This window comes from Pteronotus mesoamericanus, unplaced genomic scaffold, assembly GCF_021234165.1.
Source record: "Pteronotus mesoamericanus isolate MK-2021 breed Mesoamerican mustached bat unplaced genomic scaffold, CSHL_Meso_final scaffold_31, whole genome shotgun sequence".
NCBI classification, from domain to species: Eukaryota; Metazoa; Chordata; class Mammalia; order Chiroptera; family Mormoopidae; genus Pteronotus; species Pteronotus mesoamericanus.
In genome coordinates, this window is record NW_026555312.1 from 23,249,549 (window position 1) to 23,274,903 (window position 25,355).

Here is a 25,355-nt window from a genome sequence, read left to right on the forward strand (position 1 = left end):
CTATAAAAACGACATTTTCCAAGTCAGGAGCCTTGAGAATTTTGGGCGTCTCGGCACCCCCCTCCATAGAGCTTGCACACGAGAGGCTCATAACAAACATCAGTTGCTTAAAGGAGTCCATTCAAGTCCATATTATATATCATTTGCAAGTGTGCCCAGCGCTAAGCCTACAGTGCACAAGACGGAGAGTGTGAAACACCCAAGCGATCAGGAACCTGATGGAGCTGTTTGGTGACCAAATTTGTGTCTAGCAGGGGCCTTGTTCACTGCTATCCTGAGCCTAGTATGGCGCCTGGTGAGGGAATGAATGAGTTAATGGGTGCACCTTTTGATCTCCTCCAACAGATTATAACAGCAGTGAATTAAAAACAGCCTGCAGGAAGCATGAGCTTTATGTGAGCTTCCAAGACCTGGGATGGCAGGTGAGTTCTCAGAACAACAAGAGAGACAAAATTCCTTTTTCAGCAATCTCTTCTCACCTTCATCAAAGACCTTAAGCTTTAGGACTAAGATGGTGCCTCCCATGAAGGAATGTAGGAGCCCTTCCAAATGCCCAGGCTCTTGGTGTGAGGTGGGTGAAGGCCTGGCCTACTTGTGCATACAGCCCTTCCTGGCACCTTTCCAGGGACCCCACGGTTCCCCAGCTGTGTGTACCTCAGCGTCAGTAGTCACCTTTCCCAATACTCTTCCCTCATTCTTTCAAAATTCACAGGGTATGTATTCACGTTTGGGCATTTAAACAAATTTTAATTGTATTGAGAAAGAGTTGGGGAAATGGACCAATAGTTAACTTCTGCAATGGCTATAAATCGGCTCATCCAAACTATCTAGAAGAGCACAAATGTTTGCCCCACACCTGAGAGCCACCACTCGTTTATAAAAAGCAAGTTACAGGTGGCAAGTGATAGATGATAGTTTCCATATGTACGTGGCATGATGACAGGGAGTACCCTGGGCTCCTGGAGAGGCTCCACTGCATCCAAGTACACAAAGCCAGCCACCTCTGTCCTCCCAGGCTGAGCCTGCAGGTAGCAGCTAAATGCCATGTGGGCCTGTAGGAGGAGCAAGGACTCCGGGGTCAGGCAGGACAGGACCCCCCCACCCTCGATTTGCCACTTGAGTGTGAGATTGACCTTCCTGCATCTGTCTCCTTTCCTGTCCATGTAATTTTTCACACAGGATTATTGAGAGCACAGATGACAAAAGTGTATGTTAACCACCTTTTTGTTGCTTCCTTTTGCTGTAAGGACTGGATCATCGCACCCAAGGGCTATGCTGCCAATTACTGTGATGGAGAATGCTCCTTCCCACTCAATGCACACATGAATGCAACGAACCACGCGATCGTACAGACACTGGTGAGCTCTCAGAGACCTTTGCCACTTTATAGGCAGGTGTAAGCCAAGACCAGGTATAGTTTCTAATGGAACCCTTTCCTCCTTCTGTTTTGGAACAGGTTCACCTTATGAATCCTGAGTATGTCCCCAAACCATGCTGTGCGCCAACTAAACTAAATGCCATCTCAGTCCTTTACTTTGATGACAACTCCAATGTCATCTTGAAAAAATACAGGAATATGGTCGTAAGAGCTTGTGGATGCCACTAACTCGAAACTGGTTGCTGGGGACACAAATATTGCCTTGGATTCCTAGGTTACATCTGCCTTAAAAAGTACACAGAAGCACAGTGAAAGTGGGATGATGACTTTGAACCATCTTATGCCGGTCGGTGCCTTACTGCCCAAGGAAGAGGTTAAAGGGCCTCAGTAATGATTTGCTCACATAGTAAATAACGTGAGTAGTTGGTCTGTTGGAAGCTGTTTGAATGTCCTTAGTATAAAGTCTGGTAACTGCAGAAATGTAACTTTGAAGGGTCCCTCTTCCCGGCAAAATGCCCACCAAAATTAGTTTTAGCTTTAAATCAAGCTGTTCATGGTGTTAGTAAAAGGAGGAAAATAATCTTAAAGGAATAAAAGTATTCTTGGCTAAAATATCAGTCAGTTTAGTGACGCTTCTCAAAAATAGATGTTACAGTTAACAGAAATTGGGGGGGAAATGCCTCTATTTGTTGATTTCATTCCTAGGAAGGTCAACTTCATATAGGACCAATAGCCCAAGCCATAACCAGGGCCATGTGGAAGTGCCTTTTGTCTCAGTAATTGCTGTTACATGTTTGTGCTGACATTTTGTCGGTGTGAAAACCGTGTGATTTCCACACCTCAGTTGTCCCCCATTTGCCATTGCCTTTGCTAGTACCAAAAGCAGTCAGCTCCTTCTTCAAGGAGAGGCTGCCAGGAGTGAGAAGCATCTTTAATAGCCATCGTTGTAACCATGTGACATGTGAAAGCAGTTCTGCACCTCTTTTTTTGGAGTGGCTCTCTGAAAAGCACATTCACTTCAGGAACGCTGGCTCTAATATTGCATCTATTTTGGTAAAACAGTTCTTTCCCTTTTACTATACAGCACATCATGTCAGAGGTGAGAACCAATCAAGGAAATACACTGAGAAAGGGGCTCCTAGCCTTTAGGAATGGGACTGGATGGCCATGCTGTTTATGAATCGGAATCAGTTTTCTCTTGTAGAAATTAAGACTCGGATTAAATCTTAGAATATTTTTTAAATGTCTTTTTCACAATCATGTACTAGGAAATCAATTTCATACTAAACTGATTAAATAATACATTTATGATCTATAACTACTTGCACTTACAGCTTTTTTGTAAATATAAACTGTAATTTATTGTCTATTTTATATCTGTTTTGCTGTAACTTTTAAGGAAAGACCAGACTTTTTTTTTTAAAAAAGAGTTTATTTAGAAAGTATCATAGTGTAAACAAATTGTACCACTTTGATTTCCTTTCAATACAAGACTCATGATGCAAAGCTGAAGCCACTCATGAGGATTGTGCTTCTCCAGAAAATTGGGTTTTTAAAAAGAACATCTGTGAACCATACGTGATTAATAAAGATTTCCTTTAAGGCAGAGGCTGGTCGAGATCCTGCTCTGTTGTCATCTGCCGCAGAGAGCAGAAGGGCTCTTGCTTCTAAGATTTGTACCATCAGTTACTTTGTGCCAAGTGGCTAGATTCCCCAAGCATGGGAGGTAGGGTGAACAGTGTTAGACCCAGAGCGGGTATCATGAGAAGTAAATTGACAGCAAAGAACATACAGGTGCCTATTTTAAGGTAAGCCTAGTCCTGTGGTTACTTATTTCCAAGGGTGATGGTAAAAATGTTTAATAGCCAGGATGGCTTACATTGTAAGGATGGTAGCTAGCACTGATGGTAGCACAGCCTCCATCAGCTGTGACTCAGCCCTGCCTACTCCATTCTTTGGTCTTTAGGTCAAGTTAATCCCACTCTCCATAAAGCAGGGGGACAGCCCCCGCGAAGGCAGACGATGCACAGGGAGCCTCTGAAAGGACTTCCTAGGAGCAGGACAGAAGCTGCTTCCAGTGAGGGCCTTATAGGGAGGAGGCTGCAGGCTTCCCCTGGTCCCCAATACCAGGACCTGGAAAAGCTCGTCTAGTCCTCTTGCCTTAGGTGGCAAATACAATCAGAATCTTCCTATGATTTAATGAACAGTCAGGACCAGCCTTGTGGAACTTTCCATGGGAGATATCAAATCTTAAACATGGACTTCAACATGGACTTCAACTCTTAAATACCTTCACATGGACCCTGACTTAATGTTAATATAACTAATTAGATCTTTCACCCATGAGAAACAAAGAGAAGTAAGTATCCCTTGAACAGTAATGACCGACATGACAAATATCGACACACACAAAAGATTATGGCATCAGCGTTCTCTTTCTCAGGCACATGTCTGAAGTACCACTGCTCTCATTATGGCAAACCTCTCATGATGAGAGAAGTATTAACAGAAACAAAATCCAGGAGTAGTGTGAAGGTATCTTCCAGAGATGCAGGGTTTTGTTTTTAGATCTACTCCAAGCTACGGACCAACCACATTATTAGTAAGTCAATTGTGACCTTCAGATCAGAGGCACATCGATAACTACCACACGGCCATCTTTCTCAACTTGTGGGCAGTTAAAAACTATGCTTTGGATGATGCTTTAGCCAAAGTCACTCAGGAGCGAAAAATAATCCAGCAATTTGATTTTTCTCAACTCTATTTTAGTCTCAAAGGAAACCATTTAGATTCCATCAAGAGAAGGTTAAAGGGGATGAAAGATTGCCACTGAAAATCTGTAGTTTGCAAAGGGGTCATAGAGTTACAGTATTTACTTAAAGAAACTTAATATTAAGGATCTGTAGAGTGTGTTGGCTTAAAAACACCCACACAAAGAAGATACCACAAGTTCAGTACATTCAGCTTTCTGAACAACCACCGCTTGAAACTCCTCAACATCTGCAGGACTTGGCTCCTCCACACTGAGTCCAGGGGGCCAGGCAGGACTTCCACCTGAGTTTTTAGAGCTCATCTTTTGCCTGGCGCAGGACAAAGTGGTGCAACGATTCAAGGTCTCTGCCTCCACTGTGCTCACTGACTTTTTTTCCTCCACGGAAAAGCAACAATGTGGGATAGCCTCGTACCTTTAAAGAAAAAATGCAGTTTGAAAACCGGTGGTCTGAACCATACACAAATTACTTCTTATATAAAACCAGAAAAACGCCTACTATTGTGGTCAGGAAAGTCTATGAAGTGTACACACTACTTAAAAAGTACCAGACAGTTCAGAAAACAAAGCCTTGGGGCTATTTATTCACTTTCCAATCCAAATTACATTCAAGATCAGAGTCAAAGGGCTGCCTTTCCCTGAAAGTGGAAATCTCAATCTTTCACAGGCATACGCAGCCCTGGGGACCGATGAGAGTGCACGTTCTGGTGCAGCAGGTCAGTGTGGGGCCTGAGACTCTGTGTTGCTGACACACTTCCCAGGGACGCCCAGGGCCAGAGGGGGCCACAGTCAGTAGTAGCGAGAGCCACAAGGAGATATATTTTTCAGCTGCAACTCACTTCTTTTCTCTTTTGAGAATTTTAAGGCACAAAAAATATATATATGTAACTGGTATCTTCTAATGATAAAGAAAAAATGTCTATGCTACATCTATCTCAATCGAATGAGGTAATTTGAGAAGCCTCAGGTGTTTTAAGAAAACAACACAAAAGAAAACTACAAATTACAAATCTTACAGGCTAGTAGATGGTGCGAACAGCGGGTAAAGAAGGCAGCAGTTAAATAAACAATCCAAGCACAAGACTGGCTTGTTGGTATGGCCCTCTCAGGTGGAAGTTTATGTTCAAATGTTTCCTTTATTCAGACATCGTACTTCAGAATGCTGGCTTATGCCAAAAAAATGAGCCACTTAGGTATTTACGATGAAGGCTACAAAGCAGCTGACTGTTCTGTTGCTGAGAAAGTGCATTTGGGCGGCACCCCATTCCCCAGTGTGGAGTCTCAGTCACTGCCCAGCCTCATACACAGAGGGCAAGGCCTAAAACCCCCACTGAAATGTGTATAGTAGCAGAGGGAGAAAGCCTTTCTTTTTGAGAGCATCTCTTGCTTTTCAAAGTGAAAAAAACAAAACACCTCAGAAGGACACACAGAGTGCTTTGTTGAAGGGGTGAGGGCAGCGTGAGTTATCTCGGTTGAGTCCACAATACCAAATTCCAACCCTACCGGGGATCTGCCCCCAATAACTTAGCATCCCTGTAAGTGTTTCCTTCCATCCACAGGTACTCACCGAGAACTTGCTGCAAATATTCCGTTCAGCTGTACAGTCCACTTCAGCAATCTTGACCTCTGCCAAACCAGGGAATTCCTTTTTAGAGAGTTCCTCCCAAGTAGGAGCCAGATTCTTACAATGACCGCACCTAGAAACAGAACAATGACAGCCTGGTTGAAGTCCTGGGCCCATTTCACAGCAAAGCCAAGCCTTGTTTTTCTATGAGGCAGTCAACAATTGCCTAGAAATTTATACAACGCCACATTCTCCCATTCTCTTCCTCCCTATTCTAAACAAGGAAGTCAAATCCACTCTAAAGTAGAGTTTTGGATAACCCGATAGGAGCAAGCTTCTCTGAAAACAAATTTGGATTCTGAAACCATTTCTATGATACGGTAAGTCAGGCAAACTGGCTTTTGTGAATGCACCATGAGCAGAAGGAACTAAACAGGAAACAAAACAGACTGCAAACATTTATTTTTAAAATTATTTGAATGCCAAAAACATTTTAGATTTGATTGCTTATGGTCTCAACATTTCAAAACAGCATCACAGACCCCCCTCAGGTGTCAGTGATCTGGTGTGAGCACCGAGGCTACAACCAAGTTTCATTCAAACCCTCCCCTCTACTGCTACTGCGGCCCTTTTCTGACCCTCCCCCACTGCGAGGTGCTGCTCCCCTTCAATAAAAGGGGAGCTTCTGTCTTCAAATTTGACCTACAGCTTTAGGTTTTTTTAAAAAATAGAGAACAGTTTTAAAGGCATTATTTACTAGTGTTTCTTATTTTTTAAGAATTAAAATTGCACAACTCATATGAGTCATGTGCTCATTAACTTTTTATCTCTGCTATTATGGTTTCTCACCAATATCCAAAATGAAACAAACAGAAGAACAACTATGACACGTGGTGACTGTACTTGTTCACTTTTAAATATAGAATCTTACACTCTCCTCCATCCTCTGCTTTCCCAAAAGGAATGTTTCATTTGAGAAGAAAAAGCCTTCTTCGATTTTACAACTGAGGAAACTGAAGTTTCAAGAAATTACAGGACATGCTGAATTACAGCAGCTCATGGGAAGTCTGGGGCCTCTCGTCTTCCCACCCCTTCAGGTGGCCCTGTTCTCAGACCATGTGCACACAGCCCCTCTCTGCTCTGGCCCCTCAGCCATGTGGCAGGAAAGTGGCGGGTGATCAGGTAACATACTGAAAGGTGCTAACAGAAAGCTGAACTCGACTGGCCTTCTCTGTAACATGTAAAAAGATTAAGGAGCAAAGCTACAACATGATGTTCATGGTATAGTTAACAAAAAAGCCATTTATTTGGAAAAGCACACAAATACCACAAAACTTAGGTTTTGTATGGCCACCGTAATTCTCCTCCGTTACTATGTTTTCTCCAAAGCAGACTGAACTTTAAAATAAATTAACGTCATTCACCATAAATGTTTATGAATACCACCAAACTTGAACATACCTGAACAAAGGAGCATAATGACAACATGTCCTTATTTCCTACAACATAACCTGGGGGTCAATGTAATACCCGTCCAACAATGAGCTTGGAGGGCTGGCTACTGAGCTGAAAAATACGACGGGACTGAAGTGCATTAGGACAAAGTAGTTTCTAATTGCAGAGCCACTTACCATGGAGCATAAAACTTGATGAAGGTTATTCCTTCTGCAATGGTGTCATCGAAATTATTTTCTGTGAGTGCCAATACAGTGCCCTTCAGGGGATGGAAAAGCCACAGTTCAAATACAGCACTTAGAGCACAGCGGGATCATGCTTTGGGATTACAGAAATATGAATCAATATTTTAAAATATTTTTATGTATACTCCCAGGTCACCAAAAAATATCCATACAACTTGCACTTCACAAATGACACAAAAGGGAAGAGCAGAGGCCTCTGAAGGGCAGAGACTCATTACGGGCCCCATGGGCCCTGGGCCCAGGAGATGCCTTGAGGAGGTGGCAGGACCCAGTCCAGAGCTCTGCTGCCCACCTGCCCAAGGGAGTTCAGGTGCAGCTGCTGTCCTTTGGGGCTCTGCAGTGTGGACCAGGCGGTTCCAGGCAACAGGGTGGAAGCTGGACCTCCCAGGCTGGGAGCTCCCAACAGTAACCAGACCCACACGCCCACTGACTGGCCCTCCTGAAGTCCGCGCGCACGCGGCTTCTCCCCCTGACTCAACCACTCTCATGTTACGTGGATTCATAAAACTGATCTTCTCTGTGTCATAGGAGGACCTTACAAAAAGTTACAGAGGCACAGGCAATGATGTGTTTTACATATAAAAGACTTTTCTCCATTTTTAAATTCAAAGTAAATGTAAAAACTGTTCATCTAAGCTCTGGCTGGATAAATTAAGAGAAAGGTGCGACAAGGCAGTCTGCTCTAAAGTGATTCTATCTCAGTCATTCTTCAGAACATCATGTCTTGTGTTTCTCCAAAAACACATCAGCGATTTTCTCGTGAGAGCAGGAATATGGATGATTTATCATGTGGCCAAATGTACCAGGGCCGCTCCACGTGAGTCTGGCATCGAGTAACGTTTGTCAGTGATGGGGAGGCGGAGTGTGCCAGGGGGCCATTGCAGAACACTGCCATCTTTCTTTATGTTCAGAAATATGACGCCACACTGACTGAAAGACCCACTTAATGGTGGAAAACTATTATAAATAGAAACCATTCTATGTTTGATGAAAACATCCATACCATATAATTATACTCAATTTAGGGTGACCTTTATAACCACCATGACACACACACTCCTTTAACATATGTGGTCATAACAAGTACAAAATCATTTGTTTACTTCTTAAACCAAAACTTCAACTTTTAGCTAACACCCAGACAGTCCACAACCTGCAAGAGTCCCACTACGGGCGGGGCTGTGGGGACGAGGAGGCCCATTACTCCCCGACCCCGGGACGGTGGGTGGGTGGCTCCACTGGTGTTTCCAATTCCAAACACCTGGGGTTCCGGGAGAGCCGGCTCCGGCGAGCCGTGGTCTCTGCTGTGAATGCTGAGGGCGGGAGAGCCACTGGGGAGGCGTTCGGGCGTGTGGGACGGCTGCCCTCTCACCCTGCCCCCTCCTGTGCCCCCGGTGTCCCAGCGTCCCACGTAAGGATTTGGCAGGCTACAAAGTATAGCTGTGTCAACTGAAGTAGTAACATTAAATATTCTAGTTTAGAAATACGTTGACAAACAGGGCTTATGGTTCTTAGTTAGGAAATCCAAGCATTGTTTTCCTGCAAAAACATTATTTTGACTCCCCTTAATCTGTTTTTACCCATGGCTTCAGCGTCAGCTTCTCCTGAAAGCTTCACACACACAATCCTAGTATAGATAACCTGCTTTAGCTCCAGACTGGTAATATTTAACTGTCCATTGGACATTGCTGTCTAAATATCCATCACAGCCCTGAAAACCAAATGTATCTCCTTGCTCCCCGCTGGCCCTTTTCTTGTGCTTGGTGCCATGCTGCACCAGATGTGCTGGAAATCTGAGCCAGCTCAGACCCCGCCCTCCTAACTGTGCTCACAGATTTGACTCCTTAATGCTAGTTCTACCCCTTCCTTCCATTCCCACTGTCACAGCCTCACTTTGGGGTCTCATTATCTTTTATGACCTAATACACCATCAGTTTTCCATCTCTCATGCGTGCTGTTGCCAGTCCTCTTTCCAAAATTCAAACCCTCCATTGGATCCCTATAAATAAAGCACAAAATCCCTGCAACCAGCTCCTATGGCTCCCTTCCGGCATCCTCCCGGTACCCCCCCGCCACGCCCCCTTCTCTCTAACCACCCTCTCCAGCCGACCACCTGCCTGCCCCAGAATGCCCGGCTGGTTCCCACCGCAGGGCTACTGCTCACGCTCTTCCTCCATCAGGCCAGCCTTCCTGCCCATCTGCCCCCACCCCTCAAACAACGGTGACCGGCCCTGCAGGCACTCATCATAGCCCCTGCGGGATCTGTGTGTGTGTGATCTCATGCCCCCCCACTCTGCACAGGCAGGAAAATGGCCTTGTTTTTGTTCCCCGGTGGCCAAGGATAGGGCCTGAAACATAACAAGGGCTTGATAATCACAGGACAAATGAATCGGGAACCTCACACTGTCAGAATGAATGAAGGCGCCCCTCAGGGAGTCAGAGACTGCCCAAGCCAAGCAAATGTTCGACAGCTGTGTGCCTTCACTTCCGGCGCACACAGCATAGCTTTTCCGCTGTGGATCTTTCAGGATCTTTATAAGCCCCAGGCTAGAGTAACATGACTGCTGCACATTGTGGAAATGAACAGAAATGCAGGCCCAAGAGGCAGAAGACAAGCCTTCAGAGCAAATATCCTCAAGTACAGTAATGAGACTGAATCAAAGGGAGAAATTTCCCAGCGATTCTGACTCCACTCAGCATCTTCCTCACCTCAATTTCACGGAGGCTTTTTTCCTTTTACCCCTTAAATGAATGCAAAAGTAGTCAAAGAAAATTTGCTTCATATTGAAAAGTCAGTGGCAACCATCATCTGGATGACTCTGTACTGTCCTTAAGCTGTCCTTCTGCCCCAAGCATCAGAGAATGGAGCGCGCCCTCTGGGCAGTGCTGGGTGTGCACCCACCTTGTCCTCAGGCTCTGCAGGCGGCACAGGGGCCTCAGAGGGCTGGGCGGTCTCTGGGGCGCCCCTGGCCACACTCTGGAGCTGCGATTCCACGTACTCCCTCAGCGAGTCCAGATCCCGCTTTCCCTTGTACTGGTCAATCTGTCCAGATAAGGGCACACAGCAACACGGCCCTGTTAGTGCGCCTGAGTGCTTGAACCACTCACACCTCCTCCGACCCCACTGCCCACATGAACCCTCCTCCCATCAGATGTCTTCCCGTGGCTGTGTGGGCTATGCAAGGTTTGCGTGCTCAAATTTGAATGGGAGAGCACAGATTATAAACTGAGGATTTGGCTTTGGTGAGAGAACTTTATGGCTTCTTCCTTCTGCAGAGCTGGGAGTCACAGAAGCTTGGGTGCCAACTCAGATCCTCTGAGAGGCTGACCATCAGCCAGGGGCGGAAGGCAGGGCGTGAGAACCCCACCAAGAAAAGTGACCATTACCCCTGCTCAGAAGTCAGGATCAGAGCTCAGTTATCCTAGGACAGTGCACCTTGGTTACTCTAGTGATAACCTTGGCCAAATGAAAGGTTTCAAGATAGTATAACTGACAGTTTTTCTCAACTACCCAAATCTTATTAAGAGAAAGGCATTTTTGTTCTAGTACATATATTCCTTTAAACCAGTGCCCAAACAATCCATACTGGCAATTTGCCATGCCTGTTAAGCCACTTGACAACTCAGCCCACTGTGGTTAAGGGAAACCTTATTTTGTCTCAACACTAAGACGTACCTTTTTACCGTCTCGGAACCAGAGAAGAGTAGGGTAGCCACGAACCTGGTTTCCTGAACAGAGTTCATAGTGCTGTGTACAGTCAACCTATAATTATAGATCACATTCCAAGTCGGTCTTTTTGTGAGCCTTTCTGATTAAAATGGACTACTGGGTACTTGCTAGTCTTTTTTTAAAAGAAAAATTCTAAAGCCCCAATCTATAGCATCTCTGCCAGCAAGCTGCAGTTTCTGCGGAGACTTTTCCTAAAGCTGCCCCAAAATACACTTGAGCTAAGGGAGCAGGATGACAAGATTTGAGAGACATGACTTATTTCTCTCACTAAAACGCCCATTTTTAGGAAGCAAAACTTTACCTCGAGCAGGTTAATAAGGAGGAGAAGGGGAGCCTCGCCTGACATCTGGGGAGGGGCGGGCCTGGACATCGGTGCCTGACACCCAAACCTGTCACAGTGCTAGCTCAGAGAGTTACTTTCACGCTCAAACTTATAGAGTTTTAAAATCAAGGGGGATAAAGAAGTCAATTTTAAATAGAAGTACTTGGTATATCATAAGAGAAAACTGAGAAGATGTGGAATTAAGATTATACTGTGTCCTTAATTCGATAAGCTCAATTTACCAACTATCTATCGTAGCTCTTCAGATATTTTACTTCTTTTAAATCTTCATAAGATTCTGCTTGGTCAACATGTCCATGAAACATTTTTTCCTAAGTCATTTCTTTCTTTTTCTACTGGCATTAAAATCAACTATGTGGGACTACATTGTTTTTCACTATGTCAATAAAGTAGGATGAAAATGTTACTATAACACATAAGACTGTGTTATAGTAACACAGAGACTATAACTTTTAACTGCTATTCAAAGAGCAGTTAAAAGTGTTAAACTAAGGCACAGGAAGCCTCAAACTAAAACTGAGGATGGGGATGCATTTTGGGGGTCCAGTCTACCCCAGGCACATGTCTGTCCAGAGATGAAGGGCCACATGGCAGTTACTGAGACTATGTCCACTCTAGTGACATAAACTGAAAATAATTTCCCATCAAAGTTCAAAAAATAATTTAAAGGATACAGAAGACAAGAAAATTATTTGATGATTACTTCCATGAAATGTTCAATAAATATAAAATCACAATCATACACATATATACTAGAACATATTATGGAAAGTTGCAGGCACCCCTGCAAATTCCATTTAAATAAAAGCACCTATTTCCATTTACTAGCCATCTGCTCCGTGCCAAGCACCATGCTAAGCTTCTTACTTTCATCCTCTTCACCACCACAGTTAGGTCTTATCTCAGTTTCACAAAGAGGGAGAGTGAGGTGTGGAGAGGTTGCCCTAGGTGGGCCAGCCAGGTCTATCTGACTCCCAGATTTATGCTTTTGACCATCTCACCATGCTGAGCAGATTGTCTCATTAACTAGAGTTCCTGGACAGATAGCATTACTTCTGTATAGAAATCAGCCCCCTGGCAATGCAGAAAATGAGATTTTTATTAAAGGAGATCCAGGCAGGGTAAGTGCCAGAAGATGGATAAGATTAAAAAGTGTTTGATGGTACAGAGGTTGTTAGACATCACTTCTGGCTTCTCTGCATGAAGTGGGAAAAGTTGGAAAGAATTCCAGGCAGCAGAGCAAGTTGGGGCTCACCACCGGGAGGGGCTTCTGCGTGTCTGTGTGGCAACGGAGCCGTGCGTCCTTCAGGAAGGAGCTCTTGGGTGAGATCAAATGTGGACAATCTCCAAGGGCGTCCAGTGAACATTCTCTAAGGCTCTGCCCGCTATCTCTGCAGAAAGGGTTCTGAGCTGCCAATTCAGAATTGGCCATCACTTCAAAATAAACAGAGGAGCCCAAGCCATAATTTATCTCTAGGCTGTGGAAAAGCCAGCACATGTGAAACCAGGCTGCCATCTGGGAAGGTGAAATGAATTATCAAGTGGCACACTAAATGGAAATAATAAATCAAGTTTGTGACTTTGCACACAGAATGAATAATGGGCTACTCTGCTAATTAATCCAGCCAAAGGCAGTCTATTTCCAGTTTAATAAGGGCTTTCACTTACCTTGCCAATCTTGACAGTTTCGGAATGTTCAAGGCCCAGAGCCAGCTGCTCCCAGGTCGGAGCCAGAGCTTTGCAGTGACCACACCATGGAGCGAAGAACTTGATAAAGTGGTCGCCTTCCGTGGGGAGCCAGGGCAGAGAAGGGGGAAAAGGGAATGTAATTGACATGACACCTAACTAGAGATTGAATGGAAGCGCCTGATCTTTGTCCTCTTGCAAAGCTCAGTTTAGTGTGAAACCTTTAACTGGTAAAAAGTGGCTCTCCATCAAAAATGTCTATATCCATGGGTGTGTAACAATCCTCAAAACAAAAACTAATTTGTCATCTTTGGAGGACAACAGGGAACCAACTTATTATTTGGAAAACTGGAAATAAAGTGAAAGAATCAGGCATTTATCCTGTCTTGGATAACCAAGTGGTAAGTCAGGGCAAGTTTCTCTTGCTGAAAAAATGAAGGTAGGATGCTTGAATTAGACCAGTGGCATTTGGTATCCAGAATGAATTAACAAATCTAGGCACTGACATCACAAAGAGACTTCAGCAGCTATGAAGTCCTGCCCAAACCCCCCCAAAAATGCCTAATGAAAACTGATAATGTCCCTCGATCCAAATAGCAGGTCACAGGGACTAGAGCAATCAGGGACACCTGTTAAACCACACCAATGGGGAGACAAATCAGCAAAGGCCACGCTGTAGGGATCTCTACAAGTCAAACAACCTATGTGGCGAGCAAACGGAATGTTAAGGAAGGAAGAAATGTTGAGGGTATATGTAGATTAAACAGATTTAAGTGAGATATATTTTAAAAAGACCAAACTAAACTACAGCGTTTAGTAGCAGACACTTGAGTGATGAAACCACAAAGAAAAACAAGGAGTGGTTTCCATGAAAGCCAGGACAGCGCCTCCTCTGGGGGTGGGGATGGGGTACAGGGCAGCTGGCAGCGTTATTTCTTGAACTGAACAATGGTTGCAGGGGACCAATTTATAACAATTCACCAAGCCCTACATTCGTTTCCTAAATCTGTGTTTTATTTCACAAAATAGAAGGCTTAAAAATGAGTATTTTGCCCTGGCCCAGTAGTGCCCCAATAGGCCAAGGCTGCTGGTATGCTCTCTGGTCAGGGCACATACAAGAGTGAACCAATGAATGCCTAAGTGGAACAACAAATCTATGTTTCTCTCTCTCTCTCTCAAATCAATAAACACAAATTAAAATAAAAACCTGAAAATTACTCCCTTGGCTAGGAGGAAAAAAACAAAACAAACCCTCAAATGTCATTACTTAGATGTTAAAGATTTTTTTTTTCCTAGGCTCTTCTACTTTGACCACCTTGGACCTAAAAGATGTCAGGCTGAGACCAAACTGAAATGAGGCTGTAGCCTCATGCAAGCAGCAGAGGTAGCATCTCTAGAACCCTGCCCTTCAGCAATGACCTGCTTAGGGAGGGACCAGGAAGGGCTTGCAGAAGTGGGCTATAACAAGGTGACTTTGGGAGCACATATGCAGGGAGCCCAAGCCAGTCTCAAATTAAAGAGAATCCCCTGCAGGGGGAAACCCCTTAAAGTTCCACCGCCAGAGCAGTGGTACAAATTGAATGGCCATCTTTAATGAAATGGAAAACAGTCAAAGGCATCACAATTATTTTTGACCTTAAATGTGGTGGGGGAGAACTTATTTGGACACTTATTTGGAGTGTGGTGGGGCTGACTCTCAGCAGGCACGAACTTACAAGGCCAGATACGATTTTAAACCCTTTTCCACAACATTTCCAACCCAGTCTTACGGGAGGATTTCTCTCCATGGTAGTATTTGAGAATGGAGTCAGCAAGAAAGCTGAATTTACTTTCGAGTCATTCACTGCTGAACCAACTCTTCTGAAACGTGTGAAGAGAGGAGGACTTATTGATATCAGAAGTTGTACATAGATCATTTTAATATTTAGTAGACCACTTTAAAAAGTGAGATGTAATCTAAAAAAAGATTTTAAGCGTAAAGAGCACGTACTCTAATTCACATGTTATAACAGTTCCACTAAACAAACTAAATTGTAGTTTAAACGGACAGGAGAAAGTGCTGTTTCTACCTCAGATCAATAAGCACATGATCAACATGGACATAAACACACTTTCTTAGCCAAGGATGCACACTGTCCAGCAAGTGTACAAATCAAGTGTGTCACTCATGATTTGTGAACTCCAAATTTCCACACCTATGGCTTTAGCTTAGCATTAAAATTCTCATTTCTATAAGAATAGAGACAAAAGGAGTAATAATTTCCAAGAGGAAGAGCAATAAACTATGATATAATGGGTCCTGAAGAGAGAAATACTGACTTAGTGTGACAGGCTCTGCTTTCCGTGAGCCCTCAAGTGGCAAGAAGGACAAGCCCATCAAACCAGGGACTGACGGATGGTCAGCGGCTCTAAGAGGTATGTACCCCACCAGGAATGCCCCCAGATGTGCCTGCCATACCTTGTGCGACGTGCAGCTCGAAGTTGCTCGCGGAGAGCTCATACAGCCCCTGCTTGAGCTCAGGGGCTCTGGGCGGTTCTACTTCTGGTTCTGGTGTCTAATAGGAATAAACAAGAACACAGAGTTTGTCAGTAAAAACTTAGTGAAACCCATCAGGGAGGTGAGCTGTGTCTGTCCAGAGCCTCTTGCAGATCTCCTTCCTCACCTGGCTACCTTGCAGCTATGCAGGGTGGTGCTGTGCTGAGGGAGCCCAGAGCAGGAGTGGGCGGTCAGGTCCCCGGACGATTCAGTAAGAAGCCCCTCGCCAACAACCGCCTCCTCCTTCCCCAGCAATGTCCTAAGACTGACAGTGGAGGGAAGTAGGGGACAGCCATCCTGACCTCAACCTATCTTTTACGACTCTGAACACAACTAAACAGAGCAGACAAACTGAAGGACAGGCCCTCCCCAAACTAGCACTCTGTCCTGCTGTTTGAAATGCGATCTGAGATTTCACCTAGACTACAAAATTAAATTCCTGACAGAATGGCTCTGAAGGAAGAAGTACCTAAACACGCAGAGGTAGCAAAATGGACAAAACTGAGAATGAAAACCACCAGGGAAAAGGGCAGCCTGGCTATCTGTTATTCATACAAATGATGAAAAACAAACAACAATAAAAACAAAAAAAAGCTGTGAAGGAAGGTAAAACTCTGAAGGATGATAAAGGAGAAAAGTAGGTGATGAGAAGGTAAATCTAGATGAATCAACGCAACAAAGAGAAAACCACAGGCAAACGGGAGCTGTAATTTTAAGAAAGGCTATTAATCACATTACTAAGTTTGGGACAGAAACAAACAACGAAGGTGCAAGAAGTGGCTTTTTAAGAAAGATGCTTCTGCCAGTACCTGAGCAAACACCAATATGTACAACTATATAGTTACCACAGTACTTATTACACAATTCTACATTTCTGTGACTTTGAGGCTAGTACAGCTGGGGTGAAGGAAAGATCTTTGAATCACCAGTTTGCTGTAGACACATGGGTATTACTCAATTGCTTTGTGACACTTCATATTTCTATTAAAAAGAATACCCAAGTTATGTCATTAAAAGCTTTAAAAGTGCTGACAGCTCAAAGGTGTACAGAGTTGAATCATAAAGCCCATTAAGTTTTCCTTTCTGTGGCCGGCTTGTCAAACTTTCCAAGTGCTAAGCACCTACACAAAAGGATGCTCAAGAGAATGACAGCTAAATGAACAGCAGCTGAGTTCCAAAAAGGTGAAACAAAACACTCTGTGTAATTTAAGATGTTCAAAGGGCTATTGTATTAAGGTGTTATTCATGGCACCTAGGGGACACTTTCACTTCCTGTGCTCTGGGGCAGACACCGGAGGGGTCCCCGCCCTCATAGGAACACCACAGCACATCACAGAAATGAGTACACTCTAGAGTGTTTTTTTAATTTTATTTTTTAATTATGTTTTATTGATTATGCTATTACAGTTGTCCTGACTTTTCCCACTTTGCCCCCCGCCCCCAGCATCTCCCACTCCCTCAGGCAATCCCTCCACCTTTGTTCCTGTCCATGGCTCATGGGTACAAGTTCTTTGGTGACTCCATTTCCTATGCTGTACTTCACATCTTAATGGCTATTCTGTAACTACCTATTTGTACTTCTTAATCCCCTCACCTCTTCAATTCTCCCCCACCCCTCTCCCATCTGGCAATGTTACTGTAACTAACTTCTTTTCTCTTGCTTTTAAGAGTCCCTACTTTTACCTTTTGGCCTTTCAATAATTACGTGTCTTGGAGTGGGCCTCTTTACATCCATCATAACTGGGACTCTCTGTGCTTCTTGAATTTGCATGTCTATTTCCTTCTCCAAATTAGGGGAGTTTTCTTTCACTATTTTTTCAGAGATATTTCCAATTTCTTGCTTTTTCTTCTCCTCAGAAGGGTGCCAGAGCACCCCTTTGAGGCAAATATTAAATTTCCTGAAGTTGTCCCAGAAGCTGTTTATACTATCCTCATTTTTTTAAATTCTTTGTTCTTCTTGTTCTGCACAGTTGTTTTCTGCTTATGTTCCAAATCATTGATTTGATTCTTAGCTCCATCCATTCTACTGTTGTTTCCCTGTAAATTGTTCCTTATTTTAATTATTGTATCCTTCGTTTCTGTCTGGGTCTTTTTTATGCTGCTCCTCACTATATTCCTTGAGCATCCTAATAAACAGTATTTTGAATCCTGCATCTGATATATTGCTTTTCTCCATTTCATTGTGTTCTTTTTCTGGAGTTTTGATCTGTTCTTTCATTTGGGCCATGTTTGCCTCCTCGTTTTGGCAGCCTCCTTGTACTTGTTTCTATGTATTAGGTAGAGCTGCTTTGACTCCATGTCTTGGTAGCGTGGCCTAATTTAGTAGATGTCCTGTAGGGTCCAGTGGCACAGCCTCTCCTGTCACCCATGCTGGGTACTCAAAGTGCACCCTTTGTGTGGGCTGGGTACACCCTCCTCTTGTAATTGAGACTTGACTGCTATTGACAGGTCAATGGGAGGGATTCGCCCAGGCCAGGCAACTTCAAGGACTGGCTGTGACCCCTTACCACCAACCTCCTCCCTCCACGGAGGATCAGCCATGCTGGGGTAGGGTTGTAGCTGTCCACTGGGTCTGCTGGCCCTGGGGTTTCCCGGGTGGCTCAGGCCAAGGTCAGCCCACACCTGTGTTTTGCCCAGGGCACCCTGCCTGATCTGTAAAGCAATCTGAGGTGGCCGCTACTTGTGTTGGGCTTGTGGATTTCTAGGTGAAGCCAAACTGTGACTCTAATCTGGCTGCCACTAGGGCTCACTGAAGCCAGCTGTTGTTTATTTCATAGGATTTAGGAGCAAAGGCCAGCCATTCTTATGGAAAAGCAGCTTGGGTGGGTGTGTAAATTGGATGGGGAAGAGCTTCTGTGGATCTCCAAGGTGGGTCTCACAGTGTTAGCCAGGTTGATGGAGTCTCAGATATAGCACCAGACTACCGGCTCTGTCGGGGGAGGGCTCAGCAAAGGGACAATGGCCTCTGCTCACCCTGATGCCAGACACTTCAGTCTCTCCCTGTGTACCGCTGGTCCCCTTCAATCTGTCTCTCTGGTGCTGGAACTCAGAGGGAGTGAGTCTGAGTAGGTGAATTCATGCGTGACTGCTGAGAGCTCCAGCAGCCTCCTCCACTGACTCAATCCCCACTAGGTTTTACAGCCAGAAGTAGTGGGGAATTATCTTCCTGACACAGGAATCCTGGGCTGGGGGGGCCTGGTGTGGGTCTGGGACTCCTCACCCGAGATATCCCTCCTGAGTTTCCATCCACATGAGTGTGGGCTTAGCCCATTCTGCGTCCACGCCCCTCCTACCAGTCTGGATGGATGTGGTTTCTTCAATTCCACAGTTGTCAGGTTTCCATTCAACTCGATTTCTGATGGTTCTGATTGATGGTTGTTCGAAATATTAGTTGTAATTTTGATGTGGTTGTGCGAAGAGACGAGCCATGTCTGCCTATGCCGCCATCTTGACCCAAAGCTCCCAGTCTAAATTCTCAAGAAAGCAATCTTCCAATATTGAGCAAGAGCCATAAACGTGGTCTTGCTTATTTTTTTTCCTGTGTTGATATTTTGTCTGGGAATATAGTCTAACAATATCACTGACAGGTGGAAAAAAATGTCCTTTACAAAGATAACAAGTTTCTTACAGCATTTCTGATGACAGAAAAATTATAAATACTAAATAGTCATAACAGAACAGAGCTGAATTATGGCAAATTCACATAATATATGATCAAGTATAAAGACAACATAACTAAAAAGATCATTAATAAAATAGTTTATATGACTATAACTGTTTAAGAAAAAATACGGAAACATGGAAATATAAAAATTGAAGTAGACAGTAATAAATGGTAGATTTTCTTTTCTTTGAGCTTCTTTATTATTGCTATAACTAGGAAGGAATCTAAATTTATCCTGTATAAATATAAAAATTTATCCTGTATAAATATAAAAATGTATCATAGGTATAAATACACACAAGAACTTCTAAAAAAGTTTTTGCTTACAATAAACAGCTAAGTTCAAACTGGAAAGGGTTTTCCGTTCACAATATGAAGTTTTTTCCTGCAATATTGAACGCTGTCATTGTTTCTGCAACTGTGTGGGATCCCTACAGCTCTGAGCGACTAAGACATTCCAGTGGGTAAACTATGGTTCTAGGGTGGTGATGGGTGGAACCCACACAACCATGCCCCCCACCCTCCCAAAGGAGACAGGACACTGCTTCTCAAAACATCTAACTGGGCCTAGACCTGGCCTCCCCATCCTTTGCAGCCTGTACTTTGGGCTGTCACCCCACTAAAGGGAAGTCGGCCCACAGACATTTAAGTCTCTCTGCCATCCTGATACTGGCTGCTGGTTTCTTGAATAAAGTCAGTGTAGGAGATTGGTCTTTTGGGGGTTTTTTTGTGAAAAGTTTATTTTAAGAGTTCTTTTTTTTGAAACTATTAACTCCTCTTTAAAATTAGCTTCCTCTCATTAGAGAACATTTTCACAAAGGAAATAATTTGAAGTTTAAATCTACATGAAAGTGACACCTGGCTCAGCCAGCTTTCTCGCCATGACTGAGATGCAAATTTATTCTCTGAGAAGTTTGTGGTTTTCCCGTTACCTAAAATTAGATAAGACTCTGGTCAACTTATTCAACACCATATTCCAACATTCTTCACCACATACTTATAGACTTTAAAATGTGAGGCCCAGGTGCACTCAGGAAGCAGCTGGCTTCTGATTAGCTGTAGCACTTGGGGGAAAGCTGACGCACCACAAAGGCCCCTGAACCCCACAAAGACTGCTGAATTGCACATGAGCACCAAGAACCTCCACACCTGGGAATACCTACCTGCTACAATAAAGCAGCCTAAGTTAAGTTTTAAATTGAAATTACATTCAAAGACTTTGGCTGCTCTTAAATTCTTCATCAGAAGCACATAGCACGGGAATACTGGCCACCCTTCCAGTCCCTCACCAATACAATTCCATAGACCGTCTAAGTCCAACTTAGCCTCGGTGGGCCTGAGCATTCAGCACTAATCCAAAAGCACCACACATGAAGGGACACAATGCATGGTTTATGATCATAATTCTTTTAAAAAATCAAGACTCCCAAAGTCAAATGGAGAGGGGAGAGGATTATACATTTTTCCTAACAGGTAACATTCTATACACAGCTATGTCTTTAAAAAATATCTCAGGAATCATACAGTTTCCACCAACTTCCTGATATTACCCGTAATGTAGGGAGGAACATTATGACACTAAAAGTTTTAAGAGTATTAAATTACATTATCAGCAAAGCTGGTTAGGGTCTTACAGACTGAGGGTTGAAAGGAAAAGGAAAGATTCACATTCTGGGTATGCGGAGTGGGAGTACAAGCAGTTGGTAGCTGCGGGAGGTGGGCAGGAGGGCCAAAGCTGGCCCGCACAGAACACTCTGGCCTGGCCTGGCCCGGCCCCAGGTGGGCCAGAGTCCATCTCTGATGCTAAGGAATTACTGCTAATTGTAGTATAGGGGGAGTGGTGAGAACATGTTAAAAAAGTACTGAGGAGAGATCTGTGAGATACACATTCGAATATTTACAAAATGACACTCCATAAGGGCTGACCCTGCAGCCAAGCAAGAGATAGAGAGTCAGGTAAGACAAAAAAAGGTTGATTACTGAGATAATTACTGAAGCTGGGGGAAGAGTACATGGGACTGTCTTCAATACACCTCTCATCACTCATACATCATTCACTAGGCCAGTGATTTTCAACCTTTTTCATCTCATAGCACACATGAACCAATGACTAAAGTTTTGTGGCACACCAAAAAAAAATACATTTTTTGCCATTCAGACAGAAAATTAGTTATAATTTTGATTCATTTGCACTAGATGGCTACTGTTGTGTTGGCTGTTGTCGTTTTTTTATTTGACAATCTAAGGGAAAAGAGGTCAGTGCCCCTGACTAAATAGTCGAGTACTGCATGCTTTAGAAATTCTTGCAGCGCACCATTTGAAAACTGCAGCACTAGATTCTCCTTTCTACTGTTGGGTATATATGAGTATTTCATTACTAAAAAGTATTTAAAAAATTAATCTTTTCCACTCACATAAGGTGTTTAGAGCTAAAATCATTCAGGAAAAAAGTAGATAGTGGTTGCCACAGGATCGAAGTTAGTGTTTAATTTTGCAAAGTTTCAGTTTTATAGATAAAAAGAGTTCTGAAGATGGAAGGTGGTGATGGTTGCACAACATTATGAATGTACTTAATGCCACTGAATTGTACACTTGAAAATAGTGAAGATGGTAAATTTTACCACAACAAAAAAGTTGAGAAGGAAAAAAAGTTAATCCTTACTTGTTACACCAGAGTTCTAAAAAAGTAAAAGTAGAGCACTGGGATCCCGCCGGCTACTCTCTCAGTTCTCTCCCCAGGGCCTCCTTCCCCAGTCTCTCCTCAGGCGTCTCTGGCCCACTCTGCCCTGCCTTTGCTGGAGTCCAGGGTATTGGTATTAAGATTACATTAACTCCAGACTTCTGGTCAAGATGGCAGCATTGGTAGATACACTTTGCCTCCTCACACAACCCAAAGAAGAAATACAACAAATTTAAAAAACAAAAAATAACCAGAACTGCCAGAAAATCGAACTGTATGGAAGTCCAACAACTGCGGAGTTGGAAAAGAAACATTCATCCAGACCAGTAGGAGGGGCAGAAATGGGCAGCCAGAGCGGAGAGAACACGTGGGAAGGCAGCAGCTAGAGGGCCGGGCAGGCAATGTGGTGGATGGCAGAAAGGGTGGTTCCATATTTGCATGCAGATAAACTGGAGGAACACCTGGGGAGTGGGACAGACTCTGCAATCCAGGGTTCCAGTGCGGGAAAAGAAAACCTCAAAACTTCTGGAGGTAAAAACCTGTGAGGGCTGCGGCAGCAGGAGAAACTCCCTGCCTCACAGGAGAGTCCGCTGGAGACCCACAGGGCCCTAGAATGTACAAAAAACAAAAACCTACCCATCCAGGAATCAGCACTAGAAGGGCCCAATTTGCTTGTGGGTAGAGAGGGAAGTGACTGAAAGCCAGCTGAGAGCCAAGCGAGCAGCATTGTTCTCTCTCAGACACCCCCCCACCCCCGCTTCACCGCTGCAAGAGAGCATCACAACCCAATGACCCGGGTTGCCCTGCCCAACGACCACGTAAGTCTCTGCCCCTTCCAATATAAAAGGCACACTGAGAAAAAGAAATATGGCCCAAATGAAAGAACTGATCCAAGTTCCAAAAATAGAACTAAGCGATGAACAGATAGCCAACCTATCAGATGTACAATTCAAAACACTGGTAATCTGTGTGCTCATTGTATTGGTTGAATATGGTCACAAAATGGAGGAAAAAGAGAAGGCTACACAAACTGAAAGAAAGAAAAATATACAGGGAACCAGCAGTAAAGGGAAGGAAACCAGGACTTAAATCAATGATTGGGAGCAGAAGGAAGAGATAAAACATTCAACCAGAACAGAATGAAGAAACAAGAATTCAAAAAAATGAGGAGAGGCTTAGGAACCTCTGGGACAACTTTAAATATTCCAACACCCAAATCATAGAGGTGCCAGGATTAGAGGAACAGCAAGAAATTGAAAACTTATTTGAAAAAATAACAAAGGAGAACTTCCCCAATCTGGTGAAGAAAATAGACTTCCAGGAGGTCCAGGAAGCTGAGTCCCAAAGAAGTTGGACCCAAGGAAGCACACACCAAGGGACATCATAATTAAGTTACCCAAGATTATAGATAAAGAGAAAATCTTAAAAGCAGCAAGAAAAAAAGAGACAGTTACCTACAAAGGAGTTCCCATAAGACTATCAGCTGATTTCTCAAAAGAAACCTTGCAGAAAAGAAGTTTTCAGCCATGAAAAGCAAGGGCCCACATCCAAGATTACTCTATCCAGCAAAGCTATCATTTAGGATGGAAGGGCAGATAAAGCGCTTCCCAGGTAAGGTCAAGTTAAAGGAGTTCACCATCACCAAGCCCTTATATGAAATGTTAAAAGGACTTACCTATGAAAAAGGAGATTAAAAACTATGAACAATAAAACAGAGGGGAGGGAGAGAGGGAAGAATGGGGGGAAAAGGTACAGGGAAGAAAAGGTGCAGCATAAATAATAGGTACAACATAGTCAGGGGGAGGTTAAGAATAGTACAGGAAATGGAGAAGCCAAAGAACTCATATGTACGACCCATGGACATGAACTATGGACATGAGCTAAGGGAGGGAATGCCAGGGGGTGGAGTGGTGTAGGGTAGAGGGGAATGAAGGGGAGGAAAAAAATGAGACAACTGTAACAGCACAATCAGTAAAATACATATTTAAAAAAGATTATATTACTTCCAAAAAAAAAAGTAAAATCAGCCTTACTTTTTAGGTATCCCTAATTTTTCACCTAAACTGGCCTCTTTATTACCAAATATGTAGGAAGAAAAAGAGAGGGAGGGGGTTTTCTGCGCACTCACAGCAGGCTCATCATTCAGCGTCTGCAGCATCCAGTTTTCCAGTGCCTGGAAGTCCCGGGGACCTTGGTACTTCACAGCTTCTTGACCAGGCTTGTAAAACTTCAAGCTGAAAGGGTAAAAAATGATTAGATAGAGCAGATTTTCAGAGCATTTCAAACTGCTCTGAGTAAAGAGCAACGTCTTCTCAGGGAGCAAACTCGTTTAGTGAAGCAATCAGAAAAGGAGTTATCAATGGGCTGCAGCCAGGCATGTATCTGCCACTCTCTGATAAAACTTGCAAAAGAAAAAGATAATATACTCTTTTAATCCTAAACTTTTAAACGTTTTATATTTTATTCAAGAAAAATAAAACTGAGGTGAACACATCAAGCCTGATGCTGTGAATTAAATGCCAAGCAACAAGTGTTGAGTTGTGTAGAACACTCAAAAACTTTTCCCTGCTAGGTGTTTGATATCCTTCCCAGGCTTTCATAGTTTTTATATCCTGCTCTTTTTTTATTTTTGAAATTAGAACTGTAATAGAAATAGCACTGTTTTGCAATAAATGTATTTCCAGGTTACCATGTCAGCTATTCGACTCTTACAAAGCATGAATAACCAGATATTGTAAGAATTCAAGTCTCCAACTATAAGAACAACCTTGACATTGGCTGATACAGTCTATCCACTTCCTCACAGAGAAGGAATCTTTTCTTTTTTCTACACATATTAGTCTCTGAAGATATCTACAGAGAGAATACGAAGTATTTCTTCAGAGGTGAGCAAAAGACATTCCAGAGCCTGAAATCAATGCTTCCAGATCCTGTTATCATGCTGCTGGTAAAGGAAAAACATGCTGATAAAATTTAGTAGAAGGTGTCAAAGAAAGGGGGGTGGGAGAAGGGAGATTAATTCTTCCATTGACAGAACTAAGAGAAGGTGTCAAGGATGGAGGGAGAAATGTGGCTATTGACAGAAAAAACACAGACCAGCTTTTTTTTTGGCAAGACTATTCATCTAAAACGCCCCTAACACTTCTACAAGTATGTACATGGAGTTTGTTAGCAGATGCCCAATACGCAAGGTCAAAAGTGTAAAAAGTCAGATGTGCAGAAATCAGAACTGTGGGTTTGATTATCTAACTCCCCAAATGCCATATAATGACATTTCACGGCTATATGAGAAAACTGGCTGGAG

At 43.5% G+C, this 25,355-nt stretch overlaps 2 protein-coding genes across 2 annotated transcripts in view; one reads left to right on the forward strand and one right to left on the reverse strand.

Annotated features, from left to right (window-relative positions):
• Positions 1-1,990, forward strand: part of BMP6 (bone morphogenetic protein 6) — a 155,090-nt gene extending 153,100 nt beyond the window's left edge. Inside the window, exons 5-7 of the mRNA XM_054591935.1 lie at positions 346-422; positions 1,248-1,358; positions 1,457-1,990. Of these exons, the coding sequence (XP_054447910.1) occupies positions 346-422; positions 1,248-1,358; positions 1,457-1,606 (338 nt within the window). The 3' untranslated portion in view covers positions 1,607-1,990. The remainder of the gene's footprint in view (positions 1-345; positions 423-1,247; positions 1,359-1,456) is intronic.
• Positions 1,991-2,823: 833 nt separating this feature from the next.
• The window catches only part of TXNDC5 (thioredoxin domain containing 5), a 30,924-nt gene continuing 8,392 nt past the window's right edge, over positions 2,824-25,355 (reverse strand). Inside the window, exons 3-10 of the mRNA XM_054591934.1 lie at positions 24,180-24,285; positions 15,630-15,726; positions 13,154-13,269; positions 11,089-11,175; positions 10,315-10,455; positions 7,344-7,426; positions 5,716-5,845; positions 2,824-4,563 (exon numbers count right to left, since the gene is read on the reverse strand). Of these exons, the coding sequence (XP_054447909.1) occupies positions 4,441-4,563; positions 5,716-5,845; positions 7,344-7,426; positions 10,315-10,455; positions 11,089-11,175; positions 13,154-13,269; positions 15,630-15,726; positions 24,180-24,285 (883 nt within the window). The 3' untranslated portion in view covers positions 2,824-4,440. The remainder of the gene's footprint in view (positions 4,564-5,715; positions 5,846-7,343; positions 7,427-10,314; positions 10,456-11,088; positions 11,176-13,153; positions 13,270-15,629; positions 15,727-24,179; positions 24,286-25,355) is intronic.